At 42.9% G+C, this 26,713-nt stretch overlaps 16 protein-coding genes across 16 annotated transcripts; 11 read left to right on the top strand and 5 right to left on the bottom strand. All coding sequences in view use genetic code 12, as the record gives it.

The window, feature by feature from the left end:
* Positions 1-1,798: 1,798 nt before the first annotated feature.
* PGUG_01575 (uncharacterized protein) lies at positions 1,799-2,632 on the top strand (the record flags this gene model as incomplete). Its single annotated transcript, XM_001485854.1, has 1 exon — positions 1,799-2,632. The coding sequence occupies one exon, from the start codon at positions 1,799-1,801 to the stop codon at positions 2,630-2,632; it is 834 nt and encodes a 277-aa protein (XP_001485904.2).
* Positions 2,633-2,839: 207 nt separating this feature from the next.
* On the top strand, positions 2,840-3,247 carry RIM1 (Rim1p; the record flags this gene model as incomplete). The annotated part of the gene is made up of 1 exon (XM_001485853.1): positions 2,840-3,247. The coding sequence occupies one exon, from the start codon at positions 2,840-2,842 to the stop codon at positions 3,245-3,247; it is 408 nt and encodes a 135-aa protein (XP_001485903.2).
* A 66-nt stretch (positions 3,248-3,313) lies between these two features.
* PGUG_01573 (putative aminopeptidase) lies at positions 3,314-4,531 on the bottom strand (the record flags this gene model as incomplete). The annotated part of the gene is made up of 1 exon (XM_001485852.1): positions 3,314-4,531. The coding sequence occupies one exon, from the start codon at positions 4,529-4,531 to the stop codon at positions 3,314-3,316; it is 1,218 nt and encodes a 405-aa protein (XP_001485902.2).
* A 510-nt stretch (positions 4,532-5,041) lies between these two features.
* PGUG_01572 (uncharacterized protein) lies at positions 5,042-9,310 on the top strand (the record flags this gene model as incomplete). The annotated part of the gene is made up of 1 exon (XM_001485851.1): positions 5,042-9,310. The coding sequence occupies one exon, from the start codon at positions 5,042-5,044 to the stop codon at positions 9,308-9,310; it is 4,269 nt and encodes a 1,422-aa protein (XP_001485901.2).
* Positions 9,311-9,332: 22 nt separating this feature from the next.
* PGUG_01571 (putative uridine kinase) lies at positions 9,333-10,043 on the bottom strand (the record flags this gene model as incomplete). Its single annotated transcript, XM_001485849.1, has 1 exon — positions 9,333-10,043. The coding sequence occupies one exon, from the start codon at positions 10,041-10,043 to the stop codon at positions 9,333-9,335; it is 711 nt and encodes a 236-aa protein (XP_001485899.1).
* Positions 9,456-10,055, top strand: PGUG_01570 (uncharacterized protein; the record flags this gene model as incomplete). The annotated part of the gene is made up of 1 exon (XM_001485850.1): positions 9,456-10,055. The coding sequence occupies one exon, from the start codon at positions 9,456-9,458 to the stop codon at positions 10,053-10,055; it is 600 nt and encodes a 199-aa protein (XP_001485900.2).
* Positions 10,056-10,255: 200 nt separating this feature from the next.
* Positions 10,256-11,449, top strand: FAL1 (ATP-dependent RNA helicase; the record flags this gene model as incomplete). Its single annotated transcript, XM_001485848.1, has 1 exon — positions 10,256-11,449. One exon carries the CDS (start codon positions 10,256-10,258, stop codon positions 11,447-11,449), a length of 1,194 nt encoding a protein of 397 aa, XP_001485898.2.
* Positions 11,450-11,610: 161 nt separating this feature from the next.
* On the top strand, positions 11,611-14,928 carry PGUG_01568 (uncharacterized protein; the record flags this gene model as incomplete). The annotated part of the gene is made up of 1 exon (XM_001485847.1): positions 11,611-14,928. One exon carries the CDS (start codon positions 11,611-11,613, stop codon positions 14,926-14,928), a length of 3,318 nt encoding a protein of 1,105 aa, XP_001485897.2.
* A 372-nt stretch (positions 14,929-15,300) lies between these two features.
* Positions 15,301-16,431, top strand: STE3 (Ste3p; the record flags this gene model as incomplete). Its single annotated transcript, XM_001485846.1, has 1 exon — positions 15,301-16,431. The coding sequence occupies one exon, from the start codon at positions 15,301-15,303 to the stop codon at positions 16,429-16,431; it is 1,131 nt and encodes a 376-aa protein (XP_001485896.2).
* PGUG_01566 (glutamyl-tRNA(Gln) amidotransferase subunit) lies at positions 16,432-17,979 on the bottom strand (the record flags this gene model as incomplete). The annotated part of the gene is made up of 1 exon (XM_001485845.1): positions 16,432-17,979. The coding sequence occupies one exon, from the start codon at positions 17,977-17,979 to the stop codon at positions 16,432-16,434; it is 1,548 nt and encodes a 515-aa protein (XP_001485895.2).
* A 330-nt stretch (positions 17,980-18,309) lies between these two features.
* On the top strand, positions 18,310-18,789 carry AUT7 (ubiquitin-like protein; the record flags this gene model as incomplete). The annotated part of the gene is made up of 1 exon (XM_001485844.1): positions 18,310-18,789. The coding sequence occupies one exon, from the start codon at positions 18,310-18,312 to the stop codon at positions 18,787-18,789; it is 480 nt and encodes a 159-aa protein (XP_001485894.1).
* A 661-nt stretch (positions 18,790-19,450) lies between these two features.
* Positions 19,451-20,524, bottom strand: AAH1 (adenine deaminase; the record flags this gene model as incomplete). Its single annotated transcript, XM_001485843.1, has 1 exon — positions 19,451-20,524. One exon carries the CDS (start codon positions 20,522-20,524, stop codon positions 19,451-19,453), a length of 1,074 nt encoding a protein of 357 aa, XP_001485893.1.
* A 682-nt stretch (positions 20,525-21,206) lies between these two features.
* Positions 21,207-24,068, top strand: CHS2 (chitin synthase I; the record flags this gene model as incomplete). The annotated part of the gene is made up of 1 exon (XM_001485842.1): positions 21,207-24,068. The coding sequence occupies one exon, from the start codon at positions 21,207-21,209 to the stop codon at positions 24,066-24,068; it is 2,862 nt and encodes a 953-aa protein (XP_001485892.2).
* A 243-nt stretch (positions 24,069-24,311) lies between these two features.
* Positions 24,312-24,836, top strand: PGUG_01562 (uncharacterized protein; the record flags this gene model as incomplete). Its single annotated transcript, XM_001485841.1, has 1 exon — positions 24,312-24,836. One exon carries the CDS (start codon positions 24,312-24,314, stop codon positions 24,834-24,836), a length of 525 nt encoding a protein of 174 aa, XP_001485891.2.
* A 15-nt stretch (positions 24,837-24,851) lies between these two features.
* TIM22 (translocation channel protein) lies at positions 24,852-25,403 on the bottom strand (the record flags this gene model as incomplete). Its single annotated transcript, XM_001485840.1, has 1 exon — positions 24,852-25,403. One exon carries the CDS (start codon positions 25,401-25,403, stop codon positions 24,852-24,854), a length of 552 nt encoding a protein of 183 aa, XP_001485890.2.
* A 680-nt stretch (positions 25,404-26,083) lies between these two features.
* Positions 26,084-26,689, top strand: UCF1 (Ucf1p; the record flags this gene model as incomplete). The annotated part of the gene is made up of 1 exon (XM_001485839.1): positions 26,084-26,689. One exon carries the CDS (start codon positions 26,084-26,086, stop codon positions 26,687-26,689), a length of 606 nt encoding a protein of 201 aa, XP_001485889.1.
* Positions 26,690-26,713: the final 24 nt, after the last annotated feature.

The raw sequence follows: 26,713 nt of genomic DNA, 5'->3' as shown, positions 1-26,713 counted from the left end.
CGTATTTCAAGATATTTCTTGTATTTTTTTATAGAACTCTTCTGATTATTCATTACTGCAAAATGGGAGCCATATAGTTACTCTATAGGAGGATTGCAGCCTTTTATGGAGCCCAGATTTTGTAGAACAACTTGGCAAATGATGTTTCGTAAGATGCAACTACTTAAAAATATCAAATTTTGCAGATTCTCAACAATTCAAATTTCATCATTTACTGTGCGAATTTAGCGAAAATGTTGAGAATCGTAAAGTAGAGATTGCTGAATGTACAATAATAAGCCACTGCTCTTTTTTCACGAGATGAAGTCTTGATAAGCAGAAGGAGGCAATATAGGAGATCTCACGTAAGTGTGTGGTTCTGTCATATGAGCTTGACGAGGTGTTCCGGTGTATACCGTGCACTTTACTGATACATACTTTCACTTGCATATCACAACAGTCGATGTCACGCATATGTTAGAGCAAAGGTCCGACTTTATAAAAGCCTTTGTATCAATAGCTCAAACTATGAGTTTGAATATAACTGAAGACGCAGAAAAACAATATCTTTACTGGGCCGCCTCGCAACCTGGAAATACATACCAACTTGTTGATTTTGGTGACGACGATTATCATATAAAAATCAAGGCTTGTTACGAAAACGGCACCGTTCACGATTCTATTAGTCTAGAAGCTTATGATAATGCAACCAAATGGCTCAATGAATTAGACGAATCGAATTTTGCATGCCCTATTGATAGCGGTAATTCTTCGAATCATGGCTGCCAAAATGATTCAGAGACTTCCTAATAATTCGAATATATGAGCACCACAGTAAATTGAGAGTTCCATAGATAACAATTGTTTGTTCTGTAAGTTGCAGCCTCTGTCAGGCATATAACTTCTTTTAATGGCACCCAATGCACCTATGAATACTAGGCGCCAGTCTCGAAAATTTTCTTCATGAAAAAGTAAGTACGATGAGGATATCTTCTTAGCCGAAAAAGATGAGGATATAAATTTCGAAATTAGTCTTTCACCCCTATCTGAGTACTAACCCAGCAATTGACCTGTGACACTCGTATGACGTGACATATTGAATGCAATGAACATCTGAGAATGGTATTCATTTATTACGGCAATTGGGTCACAAAAGCTGAGCTATTCCTTACCAAAGGTACCTGCTAGCTATAAGTGCCTGCCATATTGCCTGAGGATATCAGCGTTCTTTAGACTCGACATTTTTCTGATTTTTTAGGGTATCTCTCAGCGATACACTACGTTGTAGACCCAACTCTAACCGCACACAATCTTCTTGTCAGTCGATAATCTAGGATTGAACTGTCATTCAGGCAAAGTTGTGATCATTTATGGTTGTCTAAAGGCCAAAATCGACAAGTTCGACGATCACCCTAAGCCAAAGTTTCACGGATACATAAAACCAAATTTGGAGTAATCGTATAAGTTCTTCAATTACATTCACTCAAGCCAAAAAAGGTTTCTCAAAAAGTTCTCAACAAAATTCCCCTCATGATCTATTGTGTACTCTCTTTAGTCGTAGTTGCACCCCAACGATCTCGGCTACGGACTTATCCCCACCATCACGTGATCTTATCAACAAATCTGGCTTATGTAAACTGCGGATACGGATTCGGATGACTGAAAGGCAACAGCTCTTCTTTCTTTTAAATCACTTTTAGGATAAGATAGGAAGATAACGACTTGACAGTGTTTTCTGGGACCTACTAATATCATCCTGTACAGCACACTACTGGAAACAATAATATTACAAATTTAATCCATACATCCACAATTTGATATGGCGTTTAACCCCAATTATCAAACGGGACAACGGGGCTCTATTCGCCGTCAGGTGGCCACCTTGAACTCTGAGGGATCTTTGGATGCCAACTCTGCTTACGAGCGAGAAAATTCTATACTCTCTGACTCCGAGGCGTCACTGTGGGTATTGTTTAACCCCACCGAGGGGTCGGATATTTTACTGTTGAGCAACGGAACAGTCGAGGAAAGTGACGAGGAGAGTGAAAGTGGTAATGAGATAGATCCTGAAGACTCGCTTATTGACGATTTTGCTCCGTTACCGTCACAATCACGTCTTGAGCGTCTTTTTACTCACCAGAAACAGCCACAGTCGAGTCGCCTAGATCAGCGCATCGACCAGTGGCGCAACGATCACTGCGAATCCGAGCTCGTGGACGATAATACCGCGTCATGGGACTTGGACGAGAACTTACAGTCGGAACTCCGGTCGGAAACTACGTCTACACACACCATTACTCCGGATGAGCCGCCAAATACGAGGCCGTTTTATGGCGACGATCTTGTGCGCAACATGTCGAGAAGACAGTTTCGCAAAGTGAAGCGAACCGCAGGACGATTGGCGCCTAATTTGACGAGAGAGCAGCAACAGGGCAGGTTACCACAGTTGCTCGACCAACTCATATCTCGGCTCTTACGGTCGCCGGAGTTTGGCTTGGAGTTTAATCTCCAAAACCATTCGTACCAGCTGCTCATTGAGACGATGCTTGAGCATCCGCCACGGCCCCGGGTGGGTCCTGCGACAGTGGAGTACTCCGACACTGCCAGCTCGTCCTCGATGGTTCTCTGTGGAGGCTCATGGGGCGATATATAGCATAATGTAGATACGAGAAGCTTGGAATGATGTCCGTTAATTATACGCTACGAACCCGCGATACAAGGAGTACACTTGCATGACTGTCAAAGGGCTTGCCTTCATTATCGCTTTAAAGTATTCCTAAATGCGGTACGGCTGGCTCGGTGTACGGGTGTGGCTGGTCGCGTGTTTAAACACGCGAAGGCAACCAACTTATACATCACAATGTTCAAATCATCAATCTTAACATCTGCTCGTTCTTTTTCGTCGTCAGCCACCAGAAATGCGTTTGCCAAGATGCAATTGCTCGGAACAGTAGGCAGCGTCAATACTCGTGAAACTAAAGATGGTTTGCAATTTATCAACTACTCGTTGGCCGTTAACAGATATAGTCCAAGTGAAGCTGATAACCGTACAACCGATTGGTTCAATATTTCCGTGTTCAACGAGCGCCACATTGAATTTTTCAACAATTATTTGAAACCGGGAATGCAATTGTACGTTGAGTGCGATGTTAGACAAAGGGTGTTGGAGGACGAGAATGGTGAGAACCGCCATCTGGTGACCAACTTGAGACAACTTAGCTACGATGTAGTTCGGTTTGCCAAGAGAGAGGAAGAGTCCGAATCGTGATAGTTAGTAGATATGATAATTGATACCCTACTTGATATAACACCTTTAACTACCCAATCTCTCTCTCTACTCAACTTTCACCTTGGCAGATGCCATTTCCCAGGCATAACCCAATGTAAGTTTGACATGTTCTGTTACGTGGTCCCAGTCAATACGGTCAATGGTGTCCATCACTGAATGAATGTAGTGACTGGAGTACTTGAATTCTGACTCGATGATGAACGAAGCAGGGTACCCATTTTCAAGCGCAGAAGCATGGTCCGAGCAGGCGTAACCACATTCGGTTTCGTGGTACGGAATGGCACAGTACTCGCCAATAATCATCTTTAGAAACTCGTTAAGACTAGGAGTGGTGTAGTCCATAATCAACCCAAGATGCTGTTCCACACCCAGTTCGGACATGCCCGCACTGTAACCGGTCATATCCTGCTGAAGCATAGCGATAACCGTCTCCTTGTTAGCATGGTACCTGCTAAACACATCAATTGAGCCCAAAAGTCCACCTTCTTCAGCAGAGTAAAAGTGGAACTCAAGAGTGTTATAAGGCACAAAGGTACCATCCACATAATAGTCCATCAATATACGCAACGCTTCCAACGTAGTTACTGTTCCTGACCCATCGTCATCTGCACCAGGAGCCTTTAAAAGATTGGGTAAAAGCAAGTTGGCTGAATCCTGGTGAGCACCTACAACAACCTTGGAATCAGTAATGCCAGGAATGCTAACGATGATTGAGTATTGATTCCAGCCGTCATGGTGGACCTGGGAAACCGTAACGTTCTTAGCTGGTTTGACAATTTCGTCAATATGACGTTCGAGCCACCGAGCACTCTCGTAGCCGGTATCCAGCTTGTAATATCTGGTATAAAAGGATGAAAATTTGGAAAGAAGATCATACATACGTTCGGTATCGATTTTCTTGAGTGCCTTCTTGATCGTCTTGGAATGGGAAACACTGGTGGGGTACTTGTAATTAGGAATCTCCGTTTTCAACGAGTCGAGCTGTTTTGAACCAAAATATAAAGCATTATTCCACCAATGTTTGGGAGCCACTGCCTCCACCATGCCATTTTCGATGGCCTCTTGGACGGAAATTTGATTTGTAACGTCAATAAAGTTGATTTTGGAACGCTTCAATTTCACCTTCTCCGACTCAGAAACTGCCTGGTAAGTATCTGGGCCAAGTTTGATCACACGAAGTTCATCCTGAGACCCTGTAAGAGAACTGAGCAAGGGAAAGGCATCCACAGCGAGAATTGTGAGCAAAAGTGCAGTAACTCTCATAGCAAGTGTGGAGGATAAATGACTGCCAGTCTTGTGCGGCCGATTATGCGGCACGGCTGCGAATTGTGTACAGGAACAGACAAAATGTTCCAGAGTAACAATTGTAATGAAAATTGGAGAGGAAGAGCTAGAGTAGAATGAGATAGTACTAAAACCATAATGGGGACGAATACGTATCGGAAAATGTGCCTAGAAATTGAAATAAGATATTTTGAAATAGAGTAATTCAAGTGAGGGAAATGGCTCTCTCACCAGTACACTTTTATTCACTATTTCTCGTCTTTTTTTCCATTTATCAACTCAATTCCTATCAATGAGCTCAACATATCTCATACTCCTCCTACACTCTCCTTTTTCCTCATCCTTTTTCTCCCTTCCTCTTCCTTCTCTAGCTCTCACCTCACCCAGTACACCCGCACCGATGAAATTTTTTTGTAAACACAAGCCATTTCAACTCCGTTCATCCACTGCCCCAACCATCTTCTCCAGCTCTGAGTTTCCGCGCCTCCCATGTCGAAGCTCATCTCTCCCACAATAAAGCTTGACGATGCCAACTTGCGCTCGCTTCAGCTTCAACAGGGTGAATCTTCGTCGTCGGCTCAGACGTCAAGAAGCGTGCTTTCACAACGATTTCTTCATCCTGTCAATGCAGGACCTGCCAAAGAGGCCAATTATAAGATCCACGTTCCAAACTTCTCGGAAATGCCTCCTTTGAAGCTCGGTTACAAATATATCACCAACCTTACCGAGATCGACTCCAACACTCCGTCCGATTTATATGCTGACGAATATATCAACAAGGCGGGTTCTGGCTTGGATAACTACTATTTCGACCCTTTGAATGGTCTTGGCGAGTTTTCTCGTTTCGAGAAAGAGTTACATCTTAATCTCCCAGACAAGTTCTTCGAGGAGCACAACTCATCTCAGACAAGCACCAAAATGGGCATGTTCCCCGAAGTCGATAGAGTGTGGATAGCGGTCGACAACAGACTTATACTCTGGAACTATAGGGCCCCGCAATCGTCCTTCAACAAACTGACTCAATTTCTCACCATAGATGCAATTAACAACACCATATTGACGGTGAAAATCGTCAGACCCAAACCGGGGATTTTCGTTGACGATGTCAAATACTTGCTTTTGGTAGCCACCACCATGGACATTCATATCTACATCCTAAACTACGATGAGAAATTCAACAATATGACCATATTTAACCCAGGTCTTAGTGTCTCGACCCATGGACTCATCGTCAACCAAATCATCGAAAACGACATCACTCATGATATTTACTTTACTGGTGAAGGTGATGGCGTGAATATCTGGAGATTAGACTACTCTAACAAAGGTTCCTTCACGAAAAACAAGTGTGATAAAGTATGCATGACAAAGTCTGGAATTTCGAGCGTTCTTCCAATATCAAGGCTTCCATTATTCGGATCAGATTCAACCTCTCAAAACGTCGAAGCTGCTAACGTCCCGGAAACAATTTGCCAGTTGGCCATAGACTCGTCCAAAAATATTCTTTACTCTTTGTCAACCAGATCTGTCATTAGAGTATACCAGTTACAAGCATCCCAAGAGCAATTCACTCAACTGAGCCATATAACTCCTCAAGAAATGTTCAAATCCATCTCAAACATGTTTGTGGACTCGGCAAACTTTAAAGCGTTTTCGAAATTCAGAATCGTTAGCATTGTACCTATTCTCGCACAAGAATCCGCAAACGTACAGTTGATTGCCGTCACTAACTACGGTTGCAGAATCTTGCTTCGCTTGGGCAACCGCTCAGCTTTTGCATCATACATTTCGAGCTTCAATTCCGGCTCAAAAATTAAGCTCTCGGTTGCTACATTGAAATTCCCTCCATCTAAAGAAACGCCAAAGCTCGACAATGAGCTCGATGCGTTCACAAAGTCAAAGCAGTATACCGCTCAGCTTATCGAGAACCAACAAAAATCCGAGTTATTGAAAAACACAAAGTTCAGCAAGATCCTTAGTCCTGGAATCTTCTTAGCGGTGAAGAAGACAAAACGGTCCGACAAACTTTTTGTCTGTACAACCAATTACGGTTTCTTGAAAAAAAACGGCAAGCTTGTTGAAGATGCAGAATACCTCAAATATGCAGCAGGCGATGAAAATAATGCATACCTGAATGAGAGCACATTGCCAACCTACATTCATGATATTGTTCAATTGACTCCTTCAATGAATGCCACAAACACACCTAATGGCTATGCAAACATCCCGGCTAGTCAGTATACCAAGAAACCAATGCAATTTGCTGTCTTGAGCAACTATGGAGTTACGATTTATCGCCAAAAGACTTCTGACCAAATAATAAAGAGTTTGCGTGAGGACACCATTGAGAATTTTATCGAAGAAAATGGCTTTGAGGAAACATGTCTGACGTTGTTGTACTTGTCGTGTGCATATGGAGCGGCAGCAGGATTCCAGAGTATCAACAGCTCTTACAAGAAGAAGGCACAAGCACTTTTCTCCACTTGTGGTAACAATGCTAGATTGTTGGAGCAAGCATCATTGCCGCAACTACAGCCATCGCTGGGCATTCCTCAACAACGACTTTCAAATGAAAAACCTCAACTAGACCACCCAACTGTTGAACAAGTCATATTGAGCGACCGCTTCTACGGAACATGTTTGTTAGTTTCGCGTCTTTTCAGAAATCACTGGAATGAAAAAGTGTTTGAGCCACTTCCACATATCAAGATCAACCCCGCGGGTCAGGTTGATGCATCCAGTATAAAGGATGATAACCTTCTTGTCAAGAATTTGAAGCTTAGTCGCAGCGAGATAGAGTTCTGCATTGGTTCTGTGGTGGTGATAATCAATTTCTTCGCAGAGAATGGTAATAGCATACATGGTCTTAGTGCTCCGAACTACAGTTCTGATCCTAGCAAATTCGAAAATGAAGTTTGTCTTCGGGCAGAGCATATTGCTTTCACTTCGATTTTGAAGTCTTTGAATTCTATCAAAGAATCGTTGTCTTTCTTATTGGTCTTGATCGATGAAACTCAGGGCGACGCGGCGAAATTCAGCGACATTATGAAGTATCTTTCTGTCTCCAATCAGCTCAACTTGTTGTCTTTGCTGTTGAAGGACTTGTTGCTTCCCAACACAGAAGTGAAAAATTTGATCAAAGACTTGTTATCTTGTGTCATCAACAAGAACATTCTCAAGGGCGGTTCTATTGACTTGATTGCATCATCTTTGCAGAGCTCTTGTGGATCTTTTTGTTCCACTGATGATGTCTTCATCTTCAAGGCAATTGAAAATTTGACCAGAGCCAAAAATGTTGGCTCAAGAGACAATGACTTGAAGAACAAGTGTCTTTATAACGCAGTGCTGTTATTTGAACGGGCTTATGACTCGCTTACGTTCGAAAATATCGAAAATTCGGTGAACAGCATGCTCGATCTTGAGTTCTACACGGGTACAGTCAAACTACTTTTGAAGTTGGCACATAATTTGGGCAATACCTCCCATCATCCTAGACTAGAGGTGGCTTCCGCCATGGCTGTCACCAATGATAATTCCATTAAACGTGCTGAAAACGAACAAAAAAGATTAAGATTATACGACTTGATTTTCAAGGTGCTCACTAGAATTGACTATGATGCAGCTCGTTGCAGAGAGGGTGGAGATCAGTTGAGAATCAATGAGATAACATCGGTTCGTGAAGCAACTTACGAGACATGTTTCGCTTCTCAGGACAAATCTTTCCACTACGAATTCTATCAGTGGTTTATCAACCAGAATTTGGGAGACCGTTTGTTGGACGTTAATTCTCCCTTCATTTTACCATTCTTAGAGGAAAAGTCGGAGAATAATCTCAGTTTGAGAAATTTGCTCTGGTTATATCATGCTAAAAGGGAAAACTACTATGCAGCAGCCAACATTTTATTTTCTTTGGCGATTTCTGAGTTCAAATTGGAGTTGAGCCAAAGAGTTGAATACTTGTCTCGTGCAATTGGATTTTGCAATTGTGTTTGTCCGCCCAACGTGAGGCAGAAAATGATCCATTTGTCATCTGTGGTTTTAGAGCTTTTTGATGTTGCAAACATCCAGCTCGATCTTCTTGCTGCCATCAAGGCTGACTTGCGTATTAGCAAAGATAACAAGGATTTGGCAACCCAAGCCCTAAATTTCAAGATTCTCAACATTAGCGAGCTTTTCAACAATTACACCGATCCATTGGGTTATTACAACCTTTCGTTGTTGATCTTTAAAGTATCAGATTACAAGAACAGCGATGACATACTCAAAAGATGGGAGCTTTTCTTTGAGCGGATCCTCCACGAATTCTTAACGGTGAAAGAAGCAAGAGTTGAACCTCTCTACATTACCATCACTAATTTATTCACACCCATTGGGTTGCAATTGTCTTCCAACGACACCGTGTTTCCGCTCGATGATTTAGTGAAGCTCATTTGCAAAACCATACGAAGTGCTATTGAGGAAGATTCCATAACCCAAACTCCTCCACGAGGAGCACTTGTGGATATGTTTCTCAAGTGTGGAGTCAAGTGCGACCGGCTCTACTACTCTTTCCAGTCGTTATTGGAGTACAACAGCTTTGAGGTTTATTCCGGGTTCACAGACTACTTGAAGAAGAGTGAAATGCCATACTTGATCAAGCGGTGGTATCAAACAGACAAGACATTGAAGGACGGCATCTCGGACGATAAGATTAGAAATCTCCAAGAGTATGCACTCGAGACTGATCCCGTGGCCCAATTTTTGAGAGAGACGAGTTAAATACGACGAATGCATTAAGATACTAAGTTAAATCATAAAACGTAGCCTTCTGGTTGTCCAACACTTCTCCTCCAAAAACGTTGCTGGAAGTGGGTCTGAGCGAGGCCCCGCCAGCATAAAGCTTGTCTAGTGGTTTCTGAGTAAGATGAGACACTATACCATCTACTATGAGGCTGGCGGCGTTGTGTTCTGCTCCACGAGGCATAATTACGTCCGCCATTTCCTTGGTTGGAAAAATGAAATCTTGCATTTCTTGTCGAGCACCTTTCAAGTAGCTGTAAATCACCGACTCCAAAGACGATTTTCCCTCCACCACATCTCTACGAATCCATCGTATGAGCCTCGTATCAGGGTCGCTGGACATGAAAACCTTGATCTGAGACATGTCTCTGAGCTCTTTATCGTAGAGAGCATAGAGACCATGAACAAAATATATCTTTTGCGAGCCAGATGGAATTCCGGACATGTCTTCCTTCAAGTCTTTCTTCAACTGTCCAATGTCGTACCTAGAGGGCTTTTTGACCAAGTTTCCCGTAGAATCTATGGCAATTGCAGAGTAAGAAGTAACGGCAGCTTGGTTGTCCTTTTCAGTGTTGTACTTTTCCATGTCCCAGATAGCTATTTCCATGCCCGCGTCTATCCAAGTGCTTTTGACTGTATCGCTGAGCATGTGTGCCATTGTACGTTTGCCGGAAGCGTGACCGCCGCCTATAAGGATCAAAACCGAAGACATGGTGACGAGTGATGAAGGTTTGTAAAGTTGTGTGAAAAAAGTTGTGATGAGGGTTTTTTGATAAGACTGGAATAGTCAGGTTGTTGGTGTGAACAAACTATAGTTCTTCGGCTTTTTAAGATAGCCAATTTATTCTTTTTGACTGTATCTCAGCTCGTTTATCTCACTAGATAATTTTCAAATCTCATCGCGAAGATCATCACAAGAGCACCATGGATTTTGATCGGGAACTAGACGAAGAACTAGAGTTTACCAAGCTGACCAAGAAGGTCAAGATATATCCCACGTTTGAAAGTATGAACTTGAAACCAGAACTTCTCAAGGGTATTTACAACTACGGTTTCGAGGCCCCATCGGCAATTCAGTCTCGAGCTATAATGCAAATAATTCGTGGTCGAGATACGATTGCCCAGGCTCAATCTGGAACCGGAAAGACAGCCACTTTCTCTATAGGAATATTATCGCTGATAGATACAAAATCCAAAGATTGTCAAGCATTGGTGCTTTCCCCGACCAGAGAGCTCGCCCAGCAGATTGAAAATGTTATCGAACATTTGGGAGATTATATGAACGTACGAAGTCATGCTTGTATTGGAGGCACCCAGGTGGGCGAAGATGTCAAAAAATTGCAACAAGGTCAACATATTATCAGTGGTACTCCAGGACGAGTTCTCGATATGATTAAGCGGAGGAATATCATGCCTCGACATGTAAAGATGCTTGTATTGGATGAAGCTGATGAGCTTTTGACCAAGGGGTTTAAAGAGCAGATCTATGAGATATACAAGACACTTCCGGCAGGAGCTCAAGTGGTGGTTGTAAGTGCTACACTTACGCCTGAAGTGTTGGAAATGACAAATAAGTTTACCTCGGATCCCGTAAAGATTTTGGTGAAACGAGACGATGTCACCTTGAAGGGCATCAAGCAGTACTATATTCAGTGTGAGAAGGAAGATTGGAAATTCGATACTCTTTGTGATTTATATGACAATCTCACCATCACCCAGGCGGTTATCTTTTGCAATACAAAAGCCAAAGTTAATTGGCTCGCCGGCCAGATGCGCAAGTCCAACTTCACAGTTGCCGCTATGCATGGAGATATGAAGCAGGAGGACAGAGATAGCATCATGAAAGAATTTCGTTCGGGTTCTACAAGAGTACTCATCTCCACCGATGTATGGGCCCGAGGAATCGATGTCCAACAAGTTTCGTTGGTAATTAACTATGATCTTCCCCTTGATAAGGAGAACTATGTGCATCGTATCGGACGTTCAGGAAGATTTGGAAGAAAGGGAACCGCTATTAACTTACTAACTAGCCAGGATAAGGATGAGCTCAAGCTGCTCCAACACTACTATTCAACAAAAATACGAGAAGTGCCCGCAGACCTTAGCAAAATTATGTGAATAGACAATTCGACACCAGCATTCAAGCCCGCTTACCTTTGTACCTTCATCTCTTCTTGTCATACATATATTCCAACCTTATACCCTTCGTCATTGTATGCACCGTGCAGGACCATCGCCAGATCTCATCACAAATTTTTTTTTCTTTGTAAACCATCAGCATGGACTCGTATGTCTCCCAGTTGGAGGACACATTAAAGCAGACCTTGGTCCCCGACTCGGTAGCCATCAAGCAGGCTTCCCAGCGGTTGTCCAAGGAGTTATACCCAAACGATTTGGCGCTTCCAGCGTTGATTCACATTTTACAAAATTCCTCCAACGACCAAATCAAACAGCTTGCCTCGGTTGAGGCTCGTAAGTTGGTGCTTTCCAAATGGGAGACCCTCGATGCTTCACAAAAGCCCCAAATCCGCGAGTCGATGTTGCAAAATACCTTCACTCAACCCTCGGCTCTCATCAGACATTCGTCGGCCCGAGTGGTGGCTGCAATTGGAGAAATTGATTTGGACAAGGGAGAGTGGCAGGAATTGTTGCCCAGCTTGGTCAAAGGGATCCAAGGTGGTGACGTTCAGACCAAGGAAATGGCAGTGTACACATTGTTCACTTTGTTAGAAACTCAAGTGGCTGCTTTGTTCCCTCATATCAATGACTTTTTGTCACTTTTCGGTAACCTCTTGACTGATATGTCTGCCAGTGTTCGTGTCAATGCCGTGTTGTCGTTGGACGTGATTTCGCAGCTTATCGAGCTGGACTTGAACGATGCTCTGGCTGCAAAATTCAAGTCATTGGTACCAGGAATGATGGATGTGTTAAAGCAAGTTATTAGCTCAGATGATGACGAACAGGCCAAGTTGGTGTTCAATGCCATCAACAACTTCCTTTATCTCGATTCCAGTTTGGTCGGTGACCATTTGATCAATTTGGTTCAACTCACAGGTGAGATCGCCGCCAATACTCAACTCGATGATGAATACAGAAGCTTTGGCTTGCAATTTTTGATTTCTTGCGTTTCCATGAGAAAGTCTAAACTCGTTTCTGCCAAAATAGGTCCTCAGATCACTTCGGTGGCTTGCAAGATTGCTTCGGAAGAAGTCGATGTTGACGAGGAATTAGGCACTGAAGACGACGAAAACGAAAACGAAGAAAACGTACCCTCATCTTTGGCATTGCGTTTGGTGGCCATGCTTGCTGCTGAAATGCCTCCTTCTCAGGTTCTTGTTCCTTTGTTTGAGAATCTTAATGGTATGTTGTCGTCTTCTAATCAGTTCGAAAGAAGAGCCGGTTTGTTGTGCTTGGGTGTTGGTAGTACCGGTGCTCCCGACTTCTACTTGTCTCAAATCAACAAGATTGTTCCTGCTTTGGTGAACGGGTTGAAAGATGAACAATGGATCGTCAAGGTTGCAGCATTGAGAACTTTATCGCAATTGACTACAGAATTGCAAGACGGTATTGCTGACTTCCACGAGGAATTGCTACCCTTGATCATTGCCAGTATCGACTCAGCTACATCTGTGCGTGCTTACAAGTATGCCTGTTTCGCATTGGACGGTTTGATTGAATTCATGAGTCATGAAGCTATTGCTCAGTACTTGGAGCCATTGATGAATAAGTTGTTCCACATGCTTCAACAGGCCAACAGCTCGACTTTGAAAGCTGCAATTGTGTCTGCCATTGGTTCCACTGCTTTTGCCGGCGGAAAGGCATTCACTCCATACTTTACCAATTCGGTCCAGTACTTGGAACCATTCATCGCTAATGCTGCTGAAACTGAGGGAATGTCTGAAGATGACATTGAGTTGAGAGCTTTGACTTTTGAAAACATCTCGACCATGGCCAGGGCTGTGGGTTCTCAGTCTTTTGCTTCTTACGCCAAGCCTTTGATTGAGGCAGCTTACGGTTCTCTTAGTTCTGAACACTCCAGAATCAGAGAGTCTGGATTTGCTTTTATTACCAATATGGCTAAGGTTTATGGAGCCGAATTGGCAGGCTTTTTGGATCAGATCGTTCCTGAAATTCTCAAGTGTTTGGAGCAAGAAGAATTCACCTTCGATGGCTTGAACGAGGAAGAAGAAATAGGTGCTGACGACGAAGAGGAGGACTTAGAAAACAAGTTCAACGTCCACACTGGTATCACCATTGAAAAGGAAATTGCATCTGTCGCCTTGGGTGAGTTGGCTGCCGGTACTGGAAGCCAGTTTGCTAGATTTGTCGAGCCATCGCTCAAGACATTGGCAGATCAAATCGACAATTCTTACGGTATGAGAGAAGCTGCCATGAACGCTATGTGGAAAATTGCCCGTGCCATGTTTGTTGCTACTGTCGGTGAGAACTTCAAAGCTCCCAAGGGAGTTCCTCAACAACCATATGTTGATGCTTCCATCGTTCAGTTGATTCAAACTGTCAGAAAAATTGCCATTGCTAACTTGGAGGAAGAGTTCGAGTTGACCATGGTTGCTTGCATTCTTGACAACTTGTCCGAAGCCATTCATGCTTTGGGTGCTATTGCTATCGTTGACTCGGCTGCTGACACTACTGTCCTTGAGTCATTGTGTGTTCAATTGATGAATATTATCAAGAAGGAGCACCCTTGTCAATTGGAAGATGAAGAGGGTCCTGCTGACGAGGAAGATGCTTCCGAGACTGAGGCACTTTTGTATGAGTCTGCTTTGGAGGTGTTGATCAGTTTGTCTTCTGCGTTGGCTGGTGACTTCAACAAGATCTTTGGCTCTTTCAAGGACATCATCTTGGCGAATGTCAACGGAAAATCAAAGAACAAGAGAGTGAGCTCCATTGGTGCTCTTGCAGAAATATCTTCAGGACTTAAGGAGGCCAACCCAGCGAGTGAGCAATTGCTTACTGTTTTTGTCGATAAGTTGGCCAACGATAAATCGTTAGAAGTAAAGGGAAATGCCGCCTACGGAGTTGGTATTGTCATTGAGAGCAGTTCCAATGATTTTTCTTCTGGTTACAACAACATTTTGCAGCTTTTGTTCCTGTTGTTAAACAAAACCGATAAACGTGCTGATAGTGCTGATGACGAAGAAGCCAAAGACGTTGTTCACAGATCCTACGCCAATGCTTGTGGATGTGTTGCACGTATGGCTCTTAAGAACCCTCTGGCTGTTCCAATGAACCATGTATTGGGACCCTTATTGGCTCACTTGCCATTGGAAACTGCGTTTGAAGAAAATGAACCTATTTTCAAATTGATTCTTACGCTTTACGAAAACAACAATGAGCTCATTTTGAATGAGACTCAACGTGTAGTGGACATCTTTGCCCAGATCTTCACCAAGGAGGCTAAAAGAATCAAGTTGGCAGATGAGGCTACTCTTGGCAGAGAGGAGAACATGGACAGATTGAAACAATTTGCTACAGAAGATCTCAAAACCAAGGTTATCGAGTTGTTGAAATACTTGGATGGGAAGTTTTCTGGGGTTGTTTCCAGCAATGAGGTTTTGAAGGGAGTTGTAAATTAGGGTATAGAAGTAATTGATTGAGTAAGAGTAACGGCAAAGAATGGAGTGCCAAGGACAGCTTAAAGACATCGTCATTGGGCTTTAGCGAATTGAAGAAGAATCCTTCTCTACAGGTTTCCTAGAATGGTAGTGAATCAAGTTTAGCACTTGATTCAAAATTAAAGAATTTACAGGGTCATCATTCTTTTTAAAGTGGTATATCTCTGTCTTTCGGCTGTATCGTCATCCAGTTACAATGCTCTCTCGGGAAACTCAAATTACTTAAATAGGCCGCGAAAGGTGCAATCGATGTGCATATGCTGCACACATTTAGGCTGCAAAAAAAAAAATTAAAAAGTATAAGAATGGGGATGGTTCGGTTGCTTCAAGTTAATGGATCCATACGGAATAGCAATAGCGGTGTGTTCTGCTATTTCACTTGTGATTTTGATTCCACCTCTTATTTTTCATATTCGCAAACGAAACATTCCTACAATATGCTTACTCACATTTCTCTTACTAGAGGCATTCAACTCGGTGGTTTGTGCATGTATCTGGAGTGATGAAAACTTTTACAAAAAATGGGATGGAAAAGGTTACTGCGATGTCTTTCAAAAAATAAAAGCGGGTTCTTCTAGTGGTAAAGTTGCGGCAGTCGCAGCTCTCTCATTAGATCTTTATATGATCTTACAAGCGAAGAACCACAAATATTTGGCTAAAGGGTCCAGAGTAAAACTTATTACTGAGCTTTCAATCTGTCTCATCACACCCATCTTCTGTATGGCGACAAACTACATTGTTCAGACTTCCCGGTTTGTAATAGTTAGGTACGTTGGCTGCTATGGATTTTACAGTGGTTCGGTCCTCACCATCTTTTTGGTGTCAATATGGAACTTGCTTTGGGCAGTGGTGGCAGTGGTGCTTGTGCTTCTTACCGGAATAACTTATTATAGGCGGCGGAAGGATGTAAAGGATCTTCTTCATTGCACAAACTCTGGACTTAGCGTGCGCCGGTTCACAAGAATTTTGGTATTTATTGCCCTGGTAATCACCATATTGGTTCCCATGGTGATTTACACCTTTGTCCGCGATGCTGAGTTTTATCATGGTCCATACAACTGGAAATTTACCCATGAATACTTCAATTACCCCATTCAATTTTATGCTGCGGCACCTGACGTCACAGTTAGCATTTGGCTCAACTTTGCAATCTGCGTAATTTCATTCTTGCTTTTTGGACTTGGACAAGATGCAATTCAAATGTACAAATCGTTCATTCCTCAGAAAGTTCGGGATCACTTCAATTCTCATGAAATCAAGGAGCAGGTTCTCCAGGTCGGATATTCTGAACAATGGGAAGGTGCCAATACCGGCACTTCCTATGGCACAACTATAGGCAACAGCGAGATCTTGATGAAAGATGGATTTTATGAGGATCAAATTGAGCTTGAATCGGTTCATTCTCTCTCGAATTTGAGCAAAGACCTCGAATCCATACTCCGAGATGTGGAAAACGATAAATAATTATGTACCAATCAAAGCTTTGAACCGTGCTGCAAAGATATCCGAACTAACTTTCCCCTCGGTTTCCTTCATTGCCTGGCCAATAAGGTAGTTGATGGACTTGTGCTTTCCGTCCTTAATACGCTTGATAACGTCTGGATTTGCAGCGATAATTTCAGTACAAATTTCATCCACAATTTCGTCGATGTCTGATTCTGATACACCAGTAGGCTTTCCTAGATCGTATTGTTCCATTGCTTGCTCAATTTCCATACTGTTAGGCGCAGTAACCAAGTGTCCAAGAAGAATCTTCGCCGAAGCTGAGGTGATGGATTTTTCAATGAATATCAAATGCAATAAACGGGCCAAAGATGATGGGGAAATCTTGTCAGGATCAAAAGCAAGATTATTTTTCGAAAATGCCCCGAAAACTTCATGAAAGAGCCAATTGTTTGCTCGCTTGACATCGATGTCCTTGATGGATTCTATGAGATTGTAATAATAGGACAAAACATGCTTGTTATTTACAAGGAATTGTGCATGTTTGAGTTCAATATTGAACGGGCTGGCGATGAGTTTTTCAACTACAGCATCGGGAAGCTGAGGAAGAGACTCTTGAACTTGTTTTTTGATATCAGAATGCAACCTTATAACTGGAAGTTCCGAGTCAGGAACATACCTGTAGTCCAAAGCATCCTCTTTCGAGCGCAGAGCTGTGGTGGATTTCCCATCCCAAGAACGAGTTTCTTGCAAGATAGAAACGTTTTCTTTAAGACACTCAATTTGACGACGATATTCATAACCTAGTGCTTCAGCAACTTCGCTCGTACTCCCCAAGTTCTTTATTTCTACTCGATTTCCTCCGTTTACACTGACGTTCACATCCACTCTTATGGCACCAGTTTCAAGGTCACCGGTGCAAACGTCAAGGTATTTCACAAGCGTTTGGTACTTTTTGATGAACGCTACTACCTCTCCGATCGTCTCAAAGTCGGGCTTGGTAACTAATTCAATTAGCGGAATGTTGGCTCGGTTGTAATCTATTCGTACTTCTCCATCGAATTTGACATAATTTGTCTTTCCAGTATCTTGCTCTAGTTGAATTTGTTCTATGCGTATATCCTTCTTGGTACTTTCTATGCCATCATACCGACTATCAAGCTTCAAAAATCCGCCTGTGGCAATTGGACTGTAATGTTGGGTGATCTGGTAGCCAAGAGGCTGATCTGGATAAAAATAATGTTTACGATCAAAGCTCGAATTGAGGTTTATATCACTATCTAGTGATACTGCTAGCCTCAATGCCAATCGGAGCGCCTCTGGGTTCAATTTGGGCATAGTACCAGGAAGCCCCACATCGAAATAGCTGATGGAAGAATTGGGAGGTTCATTAAAGCTGGTTTTAGACAAGGAAAAAAGCTTGAAATCCGTCTTGAGTTGGGTATGTAATTCAAGACCACATTTTAGTTTGAATCCAGACACAAGATCCGACCCTAGACGAGCAGATCGATGTAGTCGCCTAACTATGTTCATCTGATCCTGTATGTCAAGAATCAAGCGAAAACTCATTCACACCTCGTGCTCTGCTGCAGGATTCGCACTGGTACGCGCACGCCATCATTCACGATAAGATAAGTGTATCACAACAGGAGAGCGAAGTATAATAATATTGTTAGAAACCAATAATTAAGGTATGTTAAACTTCGAGACATTAGGGCAACCGTATGGTAATTCCGGGTGCATGGAAGTGGAAATTAACTACTTCAAGCAGTTAAACAATGAATACTAACAAATAGATGCGGTCACAATTTAAAGACGAACATCCATTTGGTAAGTGATTTTGGTTTATGAGAAGTCCAGTGATTGTTTTGGTAACTTTAACCATTTCTATCCTGATATATGGCACGCTTTGAAGAGCTTATGGATCCATCGGCATGGATTGGTGATGGTGGCAATGTTCACAAAGCGCGCCACCCTTGTGGGGATAATGTACTAACTTCAGAGAAGAGAAAAGCAGAGGCTTCCAGGATTATTGAGCGATTTGGCGACAGACTTCCGGTGATTTGTGAAAAGGTGGAGAACTCAGACATACAAGAAATTGACAAACGCAAGTACTTGGTGCCAGGAGACTTATCTGTGGGGCAATTTGTGTATGTGATAAGAAAGAGAATTAAGTTGCCCAGCGAGAAGGCGATTTTCATTTTCATCAATGATATCTTACCCCCCACTGCTGCTCTCATGAGCACGATATACGAAGAGCACAAGGACGAGGATGGGTTTTTGTACGTGTTGTACTCTGGTGAGAACACGTTTGGTGAGCCAACGGAACATCGCGAGGCGATCAACTTGGCAGATTTGGACTGGAGCGTCTTGAACTAGGGCCGTTCCCGTCGATGAGATTATGGATTCTGTTTCTACTTGATGTTTAGCTGGTTTGGTATTGCAGAAGAGGTGTTGTATAGCTCTATATATCGTTTGTCTTGACCTGCGAATGCACCAGTATTATTATGTTCACGCCGTCGGCCTTGACATTGATGTGGTCGTAAAAGAGCTTGTAGAGTCCTTTGGTTACTTGATTTTCATCGTCAATTACCAATTCATCGACTCCAAGTGCTCCAGCAATTTTCAGGTACAATTTGTTTTTGTTGGTCAATTCCACTGCCAAGCCATAAAAAACTCCATTATATTCATATTTGATCTTATTCTCAAGATCTTTTTCAATAAATGTGGCATATTCCAGAACCAAGCTGGACATGATTCCATCATCTATATCTTGCTTTCCATCAAACATCACCAATAGTCCAGTTGCAGACGATAAGTCGAGAGTTTGGAAGCCGTAACATACGCTAACAGTGATCAAAAGGACCAAATACCAATATATTCCATGAAACATTATAAAGAATTAACTTATCCTTGACATTTGGTCATGCAGGGTGCAGCACTTTCCGCATTTGAATGAAATCGCACCCATTCTATGAAGGTGTTCAATTAAACTTTTATTAAATTGTTTATGAAGTTCTTCTATATTATGGTTTTCAACCTAGTTGTCTGTCATGAGGTCGCTGAACTTGGTTTCCACATTTTGAAGTTTTTGTCTCAATTCAGCTTTGCGGTGATCATCGCACCATGAGCCGTTGATTCCGTTGAGCACCACCTTGGTCCATTCTTTTGGAGTGAACCCAAACCTGGTGTGTACGTGGATGTAATTATCAAGAATATAACCCCCAAAGTAAGCGGGGTCATCAGAATTAATGGAAAATGGAACACCAGCGTCTAAGAATTTTCTGATTGGAAGTTCAGAAACATCTTTTACAACTTGCAATTTCACATTTGACATGGGACAAAGCGACAACATGACTTGATTTTCCGCCAAGTGTGCCATCAATTCGTCGCTGTGTTGCGAATTGACACCATGGTCGATTCTGGTCACATTCAACTTGTTCAACGAATTGGTGACATATGTATGGTCGCCTTCTTCTCCAGCATGCGCCGTCAAATTGACATGGGGAAACTGGTCCTTCAATGTCTTGTAGCAATCAGTGAAGAGCTCTGGAGGAAAGGGTTTTTCTGCAGAATCAAGACCCAACCCGTGGATGACACCGGCTTGGTAATATGGAGCAGCACTGGCTATAGTTTGCAACCCATCAGCTGCAGGCAAGTGGCGCAAAAGACACATGATAAGTTTGTTTGTTGTACCCAACTTTTCGTTGGCATCCTTGCAAGCTCTTTCAAACCCAGATACTACGGTATGAATGGGTATACCTCTCTCTACATGGCCTTGGGGATCGAAAAATACTTCTGAATGAACACATCCATCGGCATGAGCACGCTTAAAATACTCCATTGCCAAGTCATAGAAGTCATCCTCCTTGATCAACACACTCATGCCAACATAGTAGTGGTCCAAGAAGTCTTGTAAATCAGCAAAATTGTTGTATCTTTCATTACATGCAGCTACAGATGCAGGGAAATTGGATGGTAAAGTGATGTTGTTTCTTTCGGCAAGCTGGAAAAGCAAGGACGGTTCAAGAGTTCCCTCCAAGTGAACATGATGTTCACATTTGGGAAGTTCCCGAAGAAATTCGGTCATACGTGGGCTGCATTCGTGGACCATATTGCAATTTTTCACTGTCGCTTATCGCATCTCTTCGATTTGACACATTTCCTGCAGGTGCGGCTGCGGCTGTGTGATGAGCAGACGAAACGCTAATCAAGTTGAGAATTATTGAGGTTCACAGCCGATACAAAACCAACACAAACCTAACATTCTCAGTCTGGATCTTATAGCATTCGCTTTGTTCGTTGCCTGCTAAAAATATCCATGTTTTGGTCTGGTCACGTGACACGTCATACCCCGTCTATAATTAGCCCAAACCGGGCTGTACCTGCGAAATATTGCATCCTTGTTGCCTATGCATGCACTTCCAAGAAAACACCAACTGCACGTTTTCAACGCATGACCATGGTTTCGCCCAACTTGAAATAAACCTTTCTTGCAACGATAGTGTTTGTGCGCGGAATCAGCCAGCCATCGCAGCCGTTTGACGAGTTGCAACCAAAAAGCATCCACCTAACGAAAAAGGTCAATTTTGTACCACAACAAACCTTTATCTTTAAAGTTCACCACTGCGGCTCGTATTTGCTTCCCTTGCTCGTGATACCATCTTGAAACAGGGTTTATTATAGTACACCCGTGCACCGCGCGTCCCCGCGATCATAGCCTCCCGTCGCGGTTTATATTATAGTTGATGATCTGGAAACACTTGAGTTAAAAAACCCCAATTTTGACATAGAGCATGAGTTATAACTATCGCCGCAACAGCGGCGACTCGCTAGAGGATTATGTCCAGCACCAGGGAACATACAATTATTCACATCAGCCCAGCCAAGAATCTCTTAATTTTCAGCACCCACAGCCCGTGTACAACAACCATCAGCCGAGCTATGACGACTTTACCGAGTACTACCAGGACCCCGTGAGGCCTACTGAAATCTTCACGGCTCCAGCACCGCCACAACTCGAACCATTGGCACAGGAAAATCCATTTGATAATCGATTGTCGGATCCCGTACACGACAACTACGAACTCAACAATTTCCATGACTACAACTATGCCACGACCAACGACTATCACCAGGCGTTTGTTCCCCACGTGTACGATGACGATGAGGAACGCGAGTTCGATAGACAAATCGAATACAACCAGTTTGACGGTGATTCCTATGACTTGAATGTCGTCCAAGTACCGTCAATTGTGTCGAAAGAAGACTTGATTGACGTTCCAGAGTCACCATTTGGCGACGAGCGCGATCTCCCCGAACCACCAGATGAAGAGCCTGTCCGCTCCAAACCACAGATCGGAATTGCCTCGGGCTTAAACGGACATTTGGTATTGGATTGTCCTGTTGCGACCGAGCTCTTGACAAAGTTTCCGGGTTACAGACCCGATGTGAAAGATGGTGGATTAGCCAGAGAATTCTCGTATATGAGATACACTGCTGTGACGTGTGGACCGTCGAATTTTTACCGTGATGGTTATATCTTACGTCCTGTTCATTATCCCATGCCTCGTCAAACCGAGATCATGATTGTGGTTACAATGTACAATGAAGATGATATTTTGCTTGCTAGAACCTTGAAGGGTATCTTCAAGAACATCAAGCATCTCGAATCGAGAACCAGGTCGCCGGTATGGGGAAAAGATTCATGGAAGAAAATCGTCGTTTGCGTCGTCAGTGATGGTCGTTCGAAAATTAACGAGCGTGCTCAAGCGCTCTTGGCAGGTCTTGGAGTTTATCAGGAAGGTCTTGCCAAGAGTAGAGTCGACGACAAGAAGGTGCAAGCTCACATCTACGAATATACCACTCGAGTTGGTATTCTGAGTGTTGACGATACAGTAAAGTTAACCACCGAAAAAATCGTGCCAGTTCAGCTTCTTTTCTGTCTCAAGGAAACGAACGCAAAAAAGATCAATTCCCATAGATGGTGTTTCCAAGCGTTGGGCCAGGTCCTCGACCCTCGTATAGTGGTGTTATTGGATGCGGGAACCCAACCTTCAGGAAAATCGTTGTACCATCTTTGGAAGGAATTCGAGAAAGACCCTCGAGTTGCAGGTGCATGTGGTGAAATCAAGGCTTCCTTACAAAAGAGACAAATCATCACCAATCCTATTGTGTACGGACAAAATTTCGAGTACAAAATTTCGAATATTTTAGATAAACCAACAGAAAGTGTGTTTGGCTTCATTTCGGTTTTGCCTGGTGCTTTTTCGGCCTATCGTTATGTTGCTCTCCAGAATGACGTCAATGGTAGAGGTCCTTTAGAGAAATATTTCAAGGGTGAATTTCTTCATGGAAGTGGAGAATTGGATCCTGAGGATGACGAATATCAACTCAAAAAGGCTCAGTTGAAGGATGAAGCAGGAATTTTCACCTCCAATATGTACCTTGCAGAAGATCGTATTCTCTGTTACGAATTGGTTGCAAAAAGAGGCTGTTCATGGCTTCTTAGATATTGTAAAAGTGCTAGTGCCGAGACTGATGTCCCCGAAGGATTGGCTGAGTTTATCTTGCAAAGACGGAGATGGCTTAATGGATCGTTTTTTGCAGCCATTTATTCGTTAGCACACTTTCCAAAATTGTGGACTTCATCGCATTCTATAGGAAGAAAGTTCTTCCTCCATATCGAGTTTTTCTACCAATTTTTGAATCTTATTGTGTCTTGGTTTTCCATCGGGTCTTACTTTTTGGTATTCAGAATATTGACCACTTCTTTGGCCTCAAAGGACTTACATTTTGCTCCTGGAAACGTCTTGTCTGTTGTGTTTCTATGGCTTTATTTGGCATCGATTGTCACTACATTTGTGTTAAGTTTTGGTAATAAGCCCAAGGGTACGGAAAAGTTTTATATTGTCATTGTTGTTTTCTTCGCCATTTTAATGGCATATATGATATTTGCTGCGATATACATGGCAGTTCATGCAATCCAGGCGATATACAATGATCACACTAAAATTACCGTGAGTCTATTTTTCAAGAATGCTCAATTTAGAGACTTGGTGGTTGCAACAGCATCCACGTATGCTCTATATTTCATATCATCTTTCCTTTACTTTGAACCATGGCATATGTTCACGTCGTTCCTTCAGTACATTCTTTTGTCTCCCGCCTATGTGAATGTGTTGAATATCTATGCATTTTGTAACATTGATGATATTTCATGGGGTACCAAAGGTGATACTGGAGCCAAAGATTTGGGTGCTGCTAAGGTTAGAGAAGACGGTACTTTCGACGTTAATATTCCTATTCTCAAAGAGGAAATCAATCAGTCATACCTTGACCAATTGGAAAAAATCAAAAAGCCCACTCCAAAAGAAGCTTCAAAGCCTCCAACAAGCAATGAGGATTATTATGCATTTATTCGTTCCATGACTGTATTAGTATGGATGTTTTCAAATTTCGTGTTGATAGCGGTGGTTCTCGAAACCGGTGGGTTCAACCAGTTGGATCCTGGTAGTGACGATACCTCCAGATCTGAGATTTTTTTGACGGTTATCTTATGGATGGTTGCGTTCATGGCGTTGTTTAGGTTCCTTGGCTCCTCGTTGTATCTTGTGCAGAGATTCTTTGCCAAGTTTAAACATTCGCAGCGACGTTGAATATTGTGTAAAAGTGTAATAATACCAAATGGAGAAATTGAAAGATTAATTTGAGAGAAGGTGAAAAAAAAGGAAGAGCAAAGAAAAAAAACACTTTAGAAATGAAAGGAGTAGTATATTAGCACAATCCATTGTACAATTGCTGTGCAATGGTTCTGCTCTTGGCATCTCCAGCTTTTGCAACCTACACCCGTGCACCCGTATCTAGACATTCGCAGCCTCGCGTTATGAAAACAATACTCAATGAGTAAACACCGACCAAAAGGCATAGATATTGATCTTGGTGAGCCCCTTCCACTTCCGTACCAGGTCAAAGAGGAGGAGAAGGAACGGGAATTACCTTCTTTTGAACCTGTTCCTGTTCGACAACGACGTTGGAGAGACGTTTCAGACCACGAAGAACCACCACAAACCACCACAAATGTTACAATCCCAAAGCTCCTGAGGTACTCGAAGCAAAGAGACACTCGAAATTCCGAAGAAGAGCCGTTAGAGCTAATACGACACCATATAGATGGTATAAGGGCAATTATCACCAAACATGATCTAAGTCTTGACACCAAAATACTCGATAATTTTGACGCTCAATTGAAGAAAGACGTTGATATAATGGACGAGCTCGACAAGCTCCAGACATTACGACAGGAAATGACACCAGGAGTGTCTTATCTTAAAATTACCGTGGTAGCACTTACCATCATTGTGGTGATGATGGGATCGTTTTTGATGTCGGGACTCAACTACGATTACTGTTACTACCTTTGTTGATTATTATGTACAATACTACTCGTCATAGTCGTTGGCGGGAGGAGCAGCACTTTCGCTGCTCATGTATAAGTCTATGGCGGTGGAAAACGCAGCGAACCCAGCGCATCCAAACAATGCAGCCTGAGGCCCTGCTTTTATGGAAAGTCCAGCACCGGTAATACACCCGGCAGAGACTCCGTTATAAATATCGTGCTTGGCTCGCAAACTCTCGATGGCACATTCTACTCCAGAGTATACGAACCCGATGTAACCAAAATTTTTGGCCGATGAGTAAGATCGGCGTCCCATGTCGGAAAACTGGAGCTTCATCTGCTGCTTGAATGGAAGTTCACTTATATGGTTCACTGATGCCGTTCCTACGGGCACATCATAAGCCATCGAAGCCATGAACAAACCGAAAAAACCACCAAGGGCAAAACCTGTTACCCCCGCCATGGCAGTTTTTCCGGGACATGATTGCATGAACTCGATCATCTGCTTTGCCCCGGCCTCGGCCTGCTCTTCCTGTGTCATCTCGGCGAATGGTTTCTGGGGCTGCTGCCCACCAAACATACCGAACAGAGACATGAAAATCGATGCAATGTCGCGAGTCGCAAAGCGTTGTCAGCGTCTCGTGCAAAATAATCCCGTGAAGTTTATCATGTGATTACTTTTGGTTTTCAGCGCCAATCCCGCACTCGCACGACAGCCGCAACTGGTGGTGCTGGATAGATTATCGGAGTCACCCCACTTGTCGGAACCGACGCTAAAAAAAACATTCAAAGACCACCGCACAATCACCTTATCAAACTTTAGACACTACAGCCCACAAACACACCACTTGACATTGGCTAATTTTTCATCTCTCATCTCATCTCTTCCCCAATCTTCTCCACACTATGTAATATACACAACCAGGCATCGATTTCCCCACAAGACTAGCCCCTATTTCTGCAAGTGTTCTTTTGCTGTAGCCTTAATTTCTACAAAAAGCAATTCTCTTTGTTCTTCCCCGTCATTCCCCTCTGTTCCCCTCCCATGTCCGTATCTGGTATCACCCCACTGATATCGTGACTAGTTCGCGCTAATAGGTGGCTTGAGGGAATTTGCAACCGGTCGGCGATAGGTATATAAAGGCATTGAGGCATTTACCAAATTACCACTGTTCTGTTTCAAATTCAAGCACATTTTTGTTTGAGTTTGATTTCTAGTTCACAAGTTTAAATTGATAGTTATACGACACCCGCACAGCACCTTCAACTCCAACCATGACTGCGAAAAAATCCAAGTCCGGTAGAATGACCACTGCCTTGGACTTGACCACCTGTGAGAAACTCGAACACTTGCAACCCATTCCTAAATCCAGATCTTCTTCGATTACCTCAATTGAGTCGGAAGATGGCATGATGTCGACGGTTTTGAAGCCTCCACCAAGAAGAGACTTTGACGACTTGATGGCGTTTGAAGGTTTCATTAGGGATGAGACCTGGGACAATGACTTTGATTATTGTCATGCTCACTTGACATATTATCCACCTTTTATCATGAAAGAGGTGCACAACAATTTAGACAAAATTAAACCCACCATGAACAAAAACTCGAGAAAATTCAAGAGAAATCTTCAACATCACATTAAAAAACACTTGATGCACGACATGGAGACGTGCTCAGGATTCAAGATGGACTTTAACAAGGTTGGAATGGTGGAAACACCAACTAAAGTCAAATGGAGATTTGAGGATATGGGCGACCATGGCTTCTCCAAAGAGGAGGAAGACATGTATGGAAGACACTGGAAACTTGAGCTTGAGGTTACCTGCAACAACGAAAATCCCTTGGTTGAGGTTGACTATAAGGCCACCCCAATTATGTGAATATGATTTTCCAGATATCATATA

Source organism: Meyerozyma guilliermondii, genomic scaffold (assembly GCF_000149425.1).
Source record: "Meyerozyma guilliermondii ATCC 6260 scaffold_2 genomic scaffold, whole genome shotgun sequence".
Lineage (NCBI taxonomy): Eukaryota > Fungi > Ascomycota > Pichiomycetes > Serinales > Debaryomycetaceae > Meyerozyma > Meyerozyma guilliermondii.
This window is presented reverse-complemented; position numbering and strand designations above follow the sequence as displayed.